The sequence below is a fragment of the Terrapene carolina genome, unplaced genomic scaffold (genome assembly GCF_002925995.2).
Source record: "Terrapene carolina triunguis isolate 2854851 unplaced genomic scaffold, T_m_triunguis-2.0 Scaffold89, whole genome shotgun sequence".
NCBI classification, from domain to species: domain Eukaryota; kingdom Metazoa; phylum Chordata; order Testudines; family Emydidae; genus Terrapene; species Terrapene triunguis.
Genome location: NW_020664440.1, coordinates 10,036,855 through 10,051,559, shown reverse-complemented (window position 1 = coordinate 10,051,559; position 14,705 = coordinate 10,036,855). Strand labels below are relative to the sequence as shown.

General features: G+C 41.1%; 1 protein-coding gene across 3 annotated transcripts in view; it reads left to right on the top strand.

Annotated features, from left to right (window-relative positions):
- The window catches only part of PDZRN3 (PDZ domain containing ring finger 3), a 204,234-nt gene that overhangs the window by 11,972 nt on the left and 177,557 nt on the right, over positions 1-14,705 (top strand). For 2 of the 3 annotated variants that reach the window (XM_024195426.2, XM_024195568.1), the window contains exon 3: positions 1,341-1,448. The exons of the other annotated variant lie outside the window; for it this stretch is intronic. In XM_024195426.2, the coding sequence (XP_024051194.1) occupies positions 1,341-1,448 (108 nt within the window). The remainder of the gene's footprint in view (positions 1-1,340; positions 1,449-14,705) is intronic. 3 annotated transcript variants of the gene reach the window in all.

Below are 14,705 nucleotides of genomic sequence, written 5' to 3'. Positions count from 1 at the left end.
TGCCTTATATTCAAACCGACATGGAGTGTCTGCTTTTCCCCCCATATCACTGTTTTTCATCCATGATCGCAGGTAGTTACACTTAAGTGATGTGGATGTGCTGTCACATCTGGATTGCGTAGACAATGCTGAAGCACATAAGGCCCATTCCTGCAGACCACGCTCCTGTCAATACATAGTCCCATGAGTTCAGTGCTGACAGAATTGGGTCCTTTAACAACTTGTTTCAAACTGCATTTGCTGTTGGGGCTTCAGAAATTTACCGTCCTTTCCATCAGACACTAAACAGCCCACTGTACTGTGGAAAGGATATAATTTAAACAACCCCACAGTCCGCTCAGTTCTGAACTCCTTGATTTCAGTGGAAGTTTTGCCTGTGCAAGTGTCCAGGACTGAACTTCTTACAGGAACACTTATTACTATTTTTTCCCCCTTGATGTTGACTAGCTGGATCCAACAACATGTGACCTGAATTAGGTCAGGTGGTGGATTTTAATTTGTCCTGTTAGTTCAGAAAGGAAACAGCTTAGCTTTGATAGAACAGCTTCTTTGCCTCTCAATAATGTGACAGAAATTTGGGCTTGTTCTTGGCAGTTTAACATTGAGGTTTCCCCTCAAACCCTCCCCCTCCCCCCATAATTAACACATTTTAACTACACTTCTTCATCATCACCACTCTATGCTGTTAGCACTTATGGGAACTGATTGTGCAAGCCCACGGGGACATAAAGAATAGCTTCAAATATCAGAGGGGTAGCCGTGTTAGTCTGAATCTGTAAAAAGCAACAGAGGGTCCTGTGGCACCTTTAAGACTAACAGAAGTATTGGGAGCATAAGCTTTCGTGGGTAAGAACCTCACTCTGCAAGTGCCTTGCATCTGAAGAAGTGAGGTTCTTACCCACGAAAGCTTATGCTCCCAATACTTCTGTTAGTCTTAAAGGTGCCACAGGACCCTCTGTTGCTTTTTAAAGAATAGCTTGTTAGTTTTATTTCATTTGCCATTGCTGTTTCTGCATTTGTTCTCTTGCATTATATACTTATTACACAAATGAATGATGGAGGGGATCAGCACCTCTCAGGAACTGGCTTTAGGTAACTATCCGTGTAAAGTGAGATAACAAATACAAGCCTGTTTGTGGTTGCATTTTTAAATGGACGTTGTAGGTACTCAGCACTTAAGGATCTAGCCCATAGTAACTACCGTAATTACTTTAGGTTGGCGCTGAGCGTTTTGGGGCTCAAGTGCAGCATCATTGACAAGATTCAGCCTTAGACAAATTAGAGCTGGTATAAGAACTGGTATAAGGTACAATGTTCTATTTTTCTTTTCATTCCTAAAGGACAATCAAGATGGCTCATCTAGTGAAGGAATTTTTATATCGAAAATAATTGACAGTGGGCCTGCTGCCAAAGAAGGAGGGCTGCACATTCACGACAGGATTATTGAGGTATGTGAACACGATGTCCGGTCTCTTTTAATAGGCCAAGTTCCATCTCATGTCTTCTGTAAGGCATAATGTGGGGTATGGGAGAGGTATAGCATGGTAAATATTGTCTGGTAAAGAGATGTCTGTTAAAATATGTTTGACCAGAGTCAATGCTGACCTTCCTGGCTTTACGTAGAGCTCTTATCTAAATATAGAAACCAGATTATGGATGGTATGTACATGTCCTGGCTTTTTGAGGAGTTAGCATCTATTTGGTATGCTGCAGTTATTTCTTTTTAAAGCTATTGGAGACTTGTAAGTTATTTAGTCAAAACCATATGTGAAATATCTGTTGTATAAACCGTAACTTTATTTAGCTTGGTTTCTAAGACATTTCATAGGGGTAGCAAAATGTTTTGAACAGATAGAGGACAAAAGTTCCTGTTCCAGAATTTTGGTACAGACGGTTATAAGCTTGCCTAAGTAATTTCTCTAATGTTATTCTGGACGCCTAATATTATTCAGACTGCAAGTCTGAATTTCTTCTTATTTTCCTAGTCTTGACCTCACTAAAATATCCTTCCTGTTAAAGAGTTGGTAGCTTGAAATGTTTTTCATAAGTTTCAGTGAGTGATTGTTTTGGAGAGGGGAGGAGGGTAACAGGGTTAGATTTCAGAAACAGAAAGCAATTTTTTGGGAGTCAGATTTGAGCATTTTACAGTTAAAAATGTGTCCTTACTGTCTTTTTATTTTCGTAAGAGGAGGAAAGTTTGAGAATCTATTGTTCAAAAAGATAAGTAAAGCTTTAGTTGCCAAGGATATCATGGAACAGTCAGTTTCTCTAAGTAATGGAATTCCATTGCTGTTATGTTTTGCAAATGAGCAATAAACAGCTGTTAAGGATTTTCTGTTGGCAAAGGACAATGTGTATTTGCTATTTTCTACACTGTTATGGTAAACTGCATTCACAATTTAGGGAGTATAAAATATTAATAGACTACGTATGGAGGAAACGAATAGAATCACAGTAGCACGGTCATTAAAAGATAAGAACTTAGTTGTGGAGTGGTTTAGAAGTGCTATCCCTGATTTAAGTTATGCTTATGATGTAATGTAACCACAAAGCGTCTGCAAAACTCTACGAAGGACTCCATGTAAATCTTCTCTGTATAGAATCTCTCCCGTAAAACAAAATATACCTGTAAAGCTTTAGTCAAGTTAGGATTTTTTAATAATGTGACATTTTTAATAACCCTATCTGTAGGTACGTCTGTCTTAAATACAGCAGAACCTCAGAGTTATGAACACCAGAGTTACAAAAAGTGACCGGTCAACCACACATCTCATTTGGAACCAGAAGTATGCAGTTAGGCGGGGTGGGGGGGAGAAGCAAAGACTGTACAGTACAGTACAGTACTATGTTAAACATAAACTACTAAAAAAAAAGGGAAAGTTAAAAAAAAAAAAAAGATTTGGCAAGGTAAGGAAACTGTTTCTCTGCTTGTTTCATTTAAATTAAGATGGTTAAAAGCAGCATTTTTCTTCTGCATAGTAAAGTTTCAAACCTGTATTTAGTCAGTGTTCAGTTGTAAACTTTTGAAAGAAAAATCATAACATTTTGTTCAGAGTTCCGAACAACCTCCACTCCCAAGGTGTTCGTAACTCTGAGGTTCTACTGTATACAGTTACACACAAACTATGTTAAAGGAGTGTTAAGGTTTCACAATCAAGTACTCAGGTGTCAAGAAATGCCAGCATTAATGTGGCTTATGCAACCTTAATTCAGCCTCTTTGTGCATATGAATTTTGATATATTATTTAATTACATGATCACATAGATTTTTTTTTTTCATAGAACCCTTGCCTCATTCATTGCACAGTGTTATCTCCTGGAGGGCAGGGGAAATGGCTACTGTGTACCTTTTGATAGAGTGGTTGTTACAGCATCTGCTTTTCCTTGCAAGAGACTAGTTCTGCTCCTCTTTGTCATTGCCTCTTCCCACCCACTTCTGATGGTATGTCTACACTGCACACACACAAAAATGCATTCCTAACTCAGGTTAGCTAATCTGGATTAAAATAAAAGTGGAGATACAGCAATTCAGTTCAACCCCAGGCTGCCCTATAGGCTTGGAACTTGAGCTGCTAACTAGCAACTCAAGTTCTTCAATGTCTTCACTGCTGTTTTAACTTGGGTTAGCTTAAACCTAGCTAAGAACACTTTTGTTTTGTTTACAGTATAGATATACTCTGAGGCCAGGCCTACACTAAAAAGTTAGGTCAACTCAGCTAGATTGCTCAGCAGTGTGAAAAATCCACGTCCTTTAGCACATAGTGAAGCCAACCTAACCCCTGGTGTAGGCCGCACTGGGTCACCAAAAGAATTCTTCCTTTGATCTATCTACCACCTCTCAGGGATGAGGATTAATCACAGAGCAGGGAGAACCCCTCCTGTTAGGGTACGTCCAGACTACCTGCCGTATTGGCAGGAAGCGATCGATTCACCGGGGATCGATTTATCACGTCTCGTTAAGACACGATATATTGATCCCCGAACGCGCTTCCCGTTGACTCCGGAACCCCACCGGAGCGAGCGGCGGTAGCGGAGTCGACGGGGGAGCCGCGGCCATCGATCCCGCGCCGTGAGGACGGGAGGTAAGTCGGAATAAGATATGTCGACTTCAGCTACGGTATTCCCGTAGCTGAAGTTGCATATCTTACATTGACACCAGTGTAGACCAGGCCTTAGTGTAGCGAGTGTCTATGCGGTAGTGATTTAAATGTAGACATAGCTTGAGTGTTTAGTGTCTGGCCGTGCTAGCATAGGCTAGAATAAGAGCTCAGATACCGTAGTGAAGGACCTGAAGAGAACAGAAAAGTAGAATAGACTTATGGGGTAAGATTCTGTGCTGTCTCTCTAAGGGTACGTCTTCACTTACATCCGGGTCCGGATGTAAGCAATCGGTTTTCTGAGTTCGATTTATCGCGTCTGGTTAAGACGCGATAAATCGATCCCGGATCGATCCCGGAAGTGCCCCGGATCGATCCCGGAAGTGCTCGCCGTCGACGCTGGTACTCCAGCTCGGCGAACGGAGTACACAGCATCGACGGGGGAGCCTTCCTGCCGTGTCTGGACCGCGGTAAGTTCGGACTAAGGTACTACGTTATTAACGTAGCTGAATTTGCGTACCTTAGTCCGAAGTGGGGGGGTTAGTGTAGACCAGGCCTAAGAGGTGCGGCACTGAACTCACAGCCCAGTGGGTGGATCTAAGCTACTTTTGTGCCCGCCTGATCCTGGGCTGCTCTCTGGTACCTGGTGTAAGTTAGACAGGTCTGGGGCCCTAAGTTACAGCAGCCTGTCTTGGGGCTGCAATGCTGCCTGGAATCCCCTGCCCTCAACACACCCCTCCCCCTCGAGCTCCACTTGCCTCCAGCCCTGCCCCGTCCCTACACTAAGGCTTGTGATGGGTTGATTGGGAAGCATCCTGAATATCTATTTGTCTCTAGCTTTCTGAGTTTTTTATGCTGTGCCTCGGGAGTGGCTAACAACCTCTTCTGAGACTACACGTTGTTGTTGTTGTTGTTGTTACTTATACGGCACTAATAACGTACCAGATGCACCCAAAGAGGTTCTGGTTTTGATCCCCAGAGGAAACATTCTGAGCACCGCATGTGCTACCCGAGCCCCGTGGCTCCAGGCACCTAGATAGCAATGCAATACAGAATTTAAATATGTGAAACCCGCTGAAAGTGGAGTCAGGGAGTCCCCTTTGTCCTTTCTCTATTCACTTGCTATCTGTCTCCCTCAGTAGCTCATTTCCAGTCTTCCCCCGACTTATTCCAGCTTTTAGGTGGAGTAAGTTACTTGTGTGGACAGTCTAGGGCCAAATTCTGATACTCTTATTTGCCTTGAGTAGTACTCTATTCCACAAATAGCATTGCTGACTTCAATAGGACTACTCCAGGAGTAAAGTACTACTCAAGGTGAGTAAGGATATCTGAATCTGGCCCTTGGTGTCTATGCTGTTTTGCAGGATCCATACAGGCAGTTTGTTGCTGCCCTTACTTGGCCACACAGGGAATAAGGCCCCCAGGGCTTCCCTGCTCAGATTGCGACTCCAGCTGGCGTGGGAAGAGCTACTTTCCTCATACTTGCTGCGATGAATAATTGGGCAGGGAAGGAGCCCTGGTCACCCCACACCCACAGTTGTGTGCTGTAACAGCTGCTTAGATGCATAAGGGGAATAAGCTGCTCCACAGAAAGGGATGAAGCAACTAATTTCCAACGAAGAGCAAGGGAAGAGCAGGAGACTCTCTCTGAGACTCTTTTTGGTCTGCTCCAGGGGCACTGAATCTATGTGTCACCCCTTCCATAGGGCGGACTGTAAAAGCACCACTCAGCCCTACGTGAGTAGTGTGGCATTGGGCTCACATGTCCATTTGTTCTATGGTTGTGTTCACATTTTTCAGTTATATCCCCAGAATAGAGGCAGCCTGGCAATTCGTGGTATTTACCACCTACCAAGATTTCATCAGGCACCCATCTGGGTACAGCGTATCAGCTGAATTACTAATTCATGTGCCCTTAAGTGTCTGCACACCTCTAGTCAAAATTGAGCACACAGTTTCCAAAGCATTGACATTGCTTTGTGTTCATACAGCAAAATGGTCCCTGTGCTTTATCATCTTTGCTTCCTGTGAGTGTTCAACCTAAACAAATGTTTGACGCGTCAAAGCTAAGAGACATGCATTCTGTGCAAACTATGGTTCGTGCGCCGTGATAGCCCTAATACAGAAGGGGAGAGGGGATACTTATTATCAAAGCATCTGAACCATGTTTATCACCTTCGTATTCACACAATTTAAACACCCTGAGATGGATATTTAAATCATGTTGCAATGCTGAAGTTGTTTAATTTTTAACAACTGTGTATAGCCAGAGAAAACATGGACCTAACAAAGAAATAGTCAGTGGCGTAGCCATAAGGTAATTGTTTGAAGTTATCTTCCATTCATGATGCTAAATATTTATTTTGTTTGTTTGAGGCTCAATTTCACCAGCTTTACTCACACAAAATAGTACCTTATCCTGCAATTATTCTTATAGTTTTCATAGTGCCTGCTTGTGGCGTAAGGTCCTACTCAAAGTAGAGTGGCAAAAATCTATCCCTTCTGCATCATTCTTGGCTGTGCATAGAATGCTGCGATAATGCAGAACATTTATTAAATAAACTTGGTCAATCTGCTAAAATAAAAGGGGGGATAAGAGAATAGATAAGGGAGAGCTAATGAAAACAGGATAACAAATTTGAATTGACCCAAATACAAAGCCCTTGCAGGCAGCTACAGACTAGCATTGGTGGTTATCTTTAGGGAGGTAGATTTGTAGAAGGATTCTGCAAACGGACAGGGCACAGCAGTAGGATCTAGATAGAACCTAAGGCTAGAGAGCAGACATATCTCATCTGATGACATTTGCTTAGGGAGAACACAGGGGAGAGATGGTAACCCAAGTATCTAGAGCAGGGTTCTCAAACTGGGGGTCGGGACCCCTCAGGGGGTCACAAGGTTATTACATGGGGGGTTGCGAGCTGTCAACCTCCACCCCAAACCCTGCTTTGCCTCCAGCATTTATAATGGTGTTAAATATATAAAAAAGTGTTTTTAATTTATAAGGGGGGGGGTTGCACTCAGAGGCTTGCTTTGTGAAAGGGGTCACCAGTAAAAAAAAGTTTGAGAGCCACTGTTCTAGAGCCTAGAATATTATATATTTGTTCATTTAAAATGGAGGGCTTTATATACATTGCTGCCATGACCTTGAACGGAATCCTTTAAAAAGAACTCTCATTTCAGTGCGATAAACTATCCAAAAGCATAAACTGGGAAGCACAGCAACTCCAGAATTAATTACAGTTCTGATCATAGCGAATTTACAGTTTATATCAAAAGTGAATTGTGCAGCATCCTTTTGGAACCTTTCCTTTCTGCATGTCTTCTGGCAAATGAATTCTGAAGAGCCTGTTAATAAAGGAGTGCCATTTTTCATTTTCAGAACTGTCAAAAAGCTTCAAATTGCTGTGCAGGGATTATGTGGTTTTTAAGATGTGCAGACAAATATAGTGGTCTTTATTTATAACTGATAGTAAATTATTGTTATGTTGATATTTGCTTTCAGATGCTGTTCCATGACAGTTTCATACCAAGATAAGCTTTTGAAAAACGTCTCAGATCATTTTAAGCTTGGTTTCCTTATGTAGGTTGGGTTTGGATTTCCTCTCTCACCAGTTTTAAAAAGTTAAATGCAAAACAAGTAAATCATTTTTTAAAAAAGTGAATAGCCCCTTCTCCTTATTTGTCAGTAACCTTAGAAAATTATTTCTTAACTGCTTATATATCACAGACATGAGCAATAGCCCAGTAATAGTAAGGAAACAGCATGCCATGAAGTATACATCCCTACTGCTAACCAAGGACCTATCCTCTAGATGAATGCTGCATGTTTCAGGAGTTTAACACTACACATAATAGACACGTAAGGAAAATACAGGTTCCATCCCCTTGCAAAATCCCATTCAGTGTTTTGTTTTACAGTATCTGTTCAAAAATAATAATTGGTAATTACATAGCACTTTACATCTTCAAATTGTATTGCAAACATTAACTAGTTAATAATTCTCACATTGTCCCTGTAGGATAAATATTATCCCCATTTTACAGATGGGAGAACTTGAGGTGGAGAGGGAAATGACTCCTGGAAGAAGTCAGTGTCATGGAGGATAGCTCCATCAGTGGCTATTTGCCAAGATGGTCAGGGATGCAACCCCATGCTCTAGGTGTCCCTAGCCTCTGATTGCCAGAAGCTGGGAGTGGACGACAGGGGATGTATCACTCGATGTTTGTCTGTTCTGTTCATTCCTTCTTAAGCACCTGGCATTGGCCTCTGTCGGAAGACAGGATACTGGGCTAGATGGACCCTGACCCAGTATGGCCGTTCTTACGTATGTTTTTGAAGTTTGAGTTCCTGGATCCCTGTCCTGTGTTCAATTTACCCATAACTGCTTCTATCTAGAAATCTGCTTCTAAAGTAAATTTGAATGGCTGGCCTAAACCTGCATCCAGGTCTTCCACAATTACTTGCAAAGTTAGGAAGTAACACTATAATGGCAGGACTGCTGTGCTTTCTGTTTGCTTGCACCATACATTTCTGTGGTTTATAAATACAAGGCAAACTGCAATTAGAGCAATTATACTTTAATCTACTTAATACAATAAACCACTAGCGCGCCATTAAACATGTTCTGTAGTAAGATCCAGAAGAGACTGGGTTACGTACGCATTCACAAACACATGCACATAAGAGGCCTGGTTCCTTCCCCGTTTAAGTCAATGGGAGTTTTGCCCTTATTTCAATAGAAGCAGTTTTGGATCCTGTGTAAGAAAGAGATGAAAGTAGGCACTGTAGGGACACCTAGACGTTCTCTATAATCAGATAGTAGGCTTTTGTTGTGGGAGCAAAATGGCAGCTAATTACATCTCTGAATAAGGGTCTGTGCACGTTCCATAGATGAGCATGTGATCTTTCCTCAACTAGGTAGAGGCCAAATTTACTTAAATTTTTTCAACACATCTGCTTTGAAGGATTATAGATTAAATATGACATTCTTTGCTGACTGTAGCTAGTAAGTCAGTTTATTTAGCTTCTGTGCTAGCGTAGGAAGTAGGAGACTTATTAAATTCCCTGCAAATAAATACTTCCCATCAGCATACTTTTAAACCTACTGGGGCCGATCCTTAGCTGGTGTCAATTGTCAGAACCCCACTGGCTTCGCTAGAGCTATGAGAACGTATCCCAGCTGAGGAGATGCCCCATGTAGCATGCTGTCTGTTGGAGCGCTTATTGTTTCAGCAGCCAGGGATGCGCCTTAGTGCAGAAATGATTTGATTGATTCGTACCCCAAAGGACACTCATTTACTATGAATTATGGACGGATTTTGTATGATGTCTTGAGTGGTTTTCATCACCAGTCTTCACATAAGCATATTCACACATTTTAGCGACTCGTCCTGTGTTTTTGTAGATCTGTTTGATCATTTGCTCTTTGGTGAGGCTAGTTGCAGAGTTTGCCCTGCAGGGGTCTGCTCCAATAGCAGTGCCATTTCTCATCTTACATAGAGTACGTCAGAGACAGAGTAAACTGAATTTGGCAGCTGTGTTAACTATATAGCCTGTGGAAGTGCTCCAAAGCCAAATTAACACAGCGGAAGCTGAATCAGAGAACCCCCGGATGGATCACTCACCAGAAGGAAAGGTCACAAGTGCATGATATTCAGTTCTTTATTAATAAAATGTGTATGCTGAGGAACATCTACGGTTGGGAGGCAGGGGCTCTTTTAATTTTATAATGAGCTCAGAGGGGTTTCACCTGGTTGTCTAGTCTAGGGTGTGATTTGCTAGTCCAGATATTTGGATTAGTTGCAGGTTTCCTTGCTAACGTGTGAGATAAGATAGCAGTTTGGGGGCTGACAGTTTCCTCTTTCCTCCCCTTTATCTGGGGTGGTAGGATTCCTTGCTGACTGCTGGTGTTTCTCTGTGAATGGTCCCTGATCCAAGTGCGTGTGTTTGTCCTGGAAGATGACAGCTGGCTAGGAGCAGGGGCCTAAAGCACTTCGGAGCCTCTGCGGCGCTGATCCCACATTTCCTGCCCAAGAACAGCAGCACAGATCCCTTCTCCTTGAGAGCTGCAGCAGGGGGGTCCCCTGCACTTACCCCAGCAGCAAGTGTGCATCTGTTGGGGAAGAGCAGGCTGGTCCTGTTGCACTCCTCTTCCTTTCTGGGGCAGTGTTGACAAGGGTCCCCGAAGCAGTGGGTCTTGGAGCTGGGGCAGTCCATGCCCCTCAGAGCTATTGTGTCAGTCTGCGTCTCTGTCTCCGTTACACTTTGTTCATGGTTTTAAGATTCCCTGTGCAATTGTGAGGGATTATATTTTAAATGAGAGCTGAGATTCTGAGGTACTCGTATCACTCCAAGAGCCAGGGCTCTATGCACAATCCTATTGTACCTATGTCTTACTGCAGCTTTGGCTGGGAGTTGATCAATTGGAATGTCAGTCTTCACCTCAGACTGGTGAACTCCGATGAAAGATATGTCATTAAAGCCTTTTGCCCTACCACCTTTTTACAAGGTGCAGTATGTGCTTCCCTATGCAAGCTCCGTTCTGCTAGAAGAGCAGGCAGGAAGTGGATATGAGCCCTCTCGCACACCATCTTCTCCATATGGAGCCAAATCCATGCTATAGACTAGCACAGGACAGTCAGTGATGGAATTGTGCAACCCTCCTGCAGAGAGAGAGAGAGAATAACTTCTTGCACCCTCTCCTCCCCTTGCAGAACTGTGTAGGACTAACTAATCAACCAACCGCTAACTAATCTGACCCTTGTACTCTAGGCTAAAGGGGCTGAAAAAATTGCCATTAGAGCAACCCTAGCAAAATGCAAAATGCAATGTTCAAATGCTACAAGCAATGACTAAGAGTTAGCGTCTGTCACCCATACTCCAGGAGTCACATTTTTGTCACCAGTCATGGAGTAAGGTGCTACTTAACATGAGCAAGGGTATCCGAATCCAGCCCTGTTGCTTTGCAAATAATTAGCAGTGAATAAAATAATTTATTAGGGGAATTTAGCCTTTCGTTTGCAAATTGCCCATGAGAGTTTTCTTGGGAGGTCTCTTTAATTAATTTGAAATTATTCACCCATTACTTTTATAAATACACCTTGCTCCGTAAATTATTCATGAGCAGTTCATTGCAAGTATTCACTAGTTGAAATTTAAAATTCTAGCTGCTGTTGTTTAGTTTTGATTAAGTCACGTTGTATTGTTTCTGTTCCATGAATGGAGGAGCACAGCTCTTAAAACTAGATTCCCTGTGTGGAGATGTGTGCTTACAAGTCTGTTTTTTAGGAATGTTTTCAGACTTTCACTTAAAATTGGCTGTTTCTGTGAATGTTCCTGCCAGGACACTCAAGCACACTAAGCCTATTTGTAGGGAGTGAACACCAAAGGGCTGTTAACACAGCGGAAGCAAATTCAACTTTTTATTTTTGTGCATATTCGCAGGAAAGGTTTAGAGACGTTTGCCCCGGTCTATTAATGATGTCTCAGAAAGGAGCAGCATGTTCATGTCTGTGCTAAAGGCAGGATGGGGCAACTTGGCAACTGATGAAAGAGAACAGTAACAAATTTAAGGGAAAAACTCTGTAGGTCCAAATGAAAACATGAGGCCTTGGTTCTCACTCTATTTTTCCCCCCCCTCCATAAATTTATTCTCTAGCTTGAACTTAGTGCTGTAGTCTAAGTTGGGGCAGGGAGGTGGGGAGTCGAAGAGAGAAGCCAAATTGAGTGCTGGTCAACATTAAAAACAAAATAGAGATGTAATGTAATATAATATAATATATTAAGTATTGTACTACAGTTCTTGCCTCAAACAGGAAAAAAACAACTTGGCAAGAGGAAAATAAAAATGTACTGCAAAAAAAGAAAATAATGCCCTTCTGTCAGGCTCGCAGTATTATTAAATTCCTCTCTCCAGATATGCGACTGGAGTTCCCCAGCTGAAGTATATTTCGTGCTGTAACTTCTGAAGCAGTACCCTCAATGATTCCCCTTTCATACACCAGCAACATTCCATTCTCTGCCCATTTTAATAAAAATCTACAGCATGTTGACACTTTGCACATTGTGGGCATTTTGGATCCATAGAAGCTTATAAATATCTCCCTCATGGGTATCTTTAAATTAAAAAGAGGTAATGAAGTCATCCAAAAAGAGCTTCAAACCCAGGAATAAACCAGAGACATGCTGGGACTGTAAGTGGACAACCCTTTTAAGTTAGTGGGAACATGTTTTTTTTTTAATAATTTGGTTTCCTTAATAATATGCAGTGTTAAAAGGGCCAGATCTTCTACTGGTGTAAATTGGCATACAGTACTAAGGATCCTAAGTTTCTCCTCCTCTACATAGTGCTGTTAGGTAGCATAGGAGTTAATTACATAACAGCATCTGTGTTTTTGTTTGTGGTGCTATGTAACAGAAAACAAATAAAACTTGAGAGAAAAAGAAAGTGACTAGGAAGAATATATTCTCTAAGGTTGATTCTCCACTGAATCGAACGTTGTCTAGCCATCTACAACCATAAAGTGAGTGCAAAATGCTCTCAGCATGATGTGGTAGCATTTTGCACCCATATGAGACTCACTTCGCTCAGTGGTAAAAGACTATAGAAGGCAATGGAAAATCTGACCCTCTCGGGACGTCTTGCCTCTGGTGTAGCTATTAATCTCTGTAGCAGAAGGAACAACTCTTTATACCATTTGGGAAGAAAACAGGAAGTGCTCAGGCTTTGATAATGTCAGTTGTATGCATTTATTATTATTATTATTTCAAAGGAAAAACTGATAAGTAGCTATTTCCTATTTCATTCTTCAGGACAAAATAGAAATATGTCAGACTCCACTAGACTGATCCTTTTTCTTTTAATGTGACATATTGAATACATAACAATGAGATGATTTAATCTCCTTTTCACATATGGTGCAGTTCCTTGAGCTTTAAATCATTCTCTGTTCAGTTTTCCGCAGTTGAAGCCAAACCGTTATGATTATCTGTTGGATTATTTTTTTTCTTAGATTTGAAGTACTCTGAGAGGCTTTGTAGAGAAAACATGCACTGTCCTATCAACTATTTTCACACAGTTTGTGCATTTTACAATAATTGGGCAATCAGGCGCAATCATCCTTAATTTAGTACATGTGCAATGAATTACCATGTCAATTGTATCAAAAGATATGAATAAAATAAGTGCAAATTAACTACAAAAGCGATTGTATGTTCAGATCATTGCTATTCAAAATGCGCTTGAATAGAGCTTGCATGGCTTCTTTTACTTTGGATTAAATGGAATGTGGAGATTTTCTAGAAAATGATAATATACTGGATGTATCCGTGGAACCCTGTCTTTAGATAACATTTCAAAGGGTCCTTGGTCCTGATCCTGTAGTTGAATCTTGGTGGGCCCCCCAGAGAACCTCATTGACTTCAGTGGGTTTTTGCATCAGTACAGCGGTATACCCATGCACATCTGATTGCAGTGCTGGGCTCATGCTTGGGTGTTTTTTACAACATCATATTTCATCTGTATCATGTACACTATGTAGTCACTGAAATAAGATATTGGGGTCTATTCTTGTAACAAAAATAATGCAAAGTTGCTTCTGATTAACATTTGAATCAAATAAAATTATTTTACTCCACAACACATATATTTCAATATGCAGTTGAGTAGGTGTTTTAAGAATTGCTAATTGTTAGCATATGTTAAGAAATCATTTGTGTTATAGACAAAAGGGAAAAGATGGAAATAAAGATGCTTGATTAGCAACTGATCAAATTTGCTATGTTAAACTGAATAGCAGTAAAGTTATTAAATTCATGTTCTCTTTTCTTCCTGAAGTTTTCTTCCTGAGTTAATTAACTCTTTGCACCACAAAACATTAAAGCTGTTCATAATTAACAGCAGTTCTTTGACTTAAATACTCAAAAGGTGATAGCTTACCAGTTTTATGTAATTACATGTAATATTGTCTGCTTCTGTACTTTATGCATGATGTTTTGATATTTTTAATAATAGAATATATTTTTATTATTTCAGGTTTCACTACTGAGAGCCGCCACAGGGCTTGTAAAGTTGTTAGACCCTCATAAATATAAATGGTACTGGGCCGACAACATTAGCAGTTCAGTTTTTTTGCTTCAGCACTGGGGCTTTTAAACTGAATGTAGTACTTAAAGTGTTGCTTTCAAATCATCTGTATGTATTTTAGTATCCAACGTAAATATAATTGTGTTATATTAGCTTTCTAAAGATTGTGTGGCTTTTAATAATGGTTATAAAACAATTCTCGCTGTGAAGAGAAAAGAATAAAAGTTCACCTGTTATAGTGAAAGATGGTCTTTCCAAGACTGGCATAATTCATTTTGCCTACCCTGCAAAAGATATCAGAGAGATATGTGTGCTGCAGAGGAAAGAAATGCAGGATACCATAGGGTGAAATTCACACCCCATTTTTGCTACTCCAGACTATCGGTGGAAGTAGTCTGTCCAATCCTGCCATTTGCGCAGCGTGACAATACCATTAGATCTATATATTATTATTATTTGTAGGCGCTCTAGTTACGAACTGTGTTCGGTGGTGTGTAAACACCCATGGCTGGCCCATGTC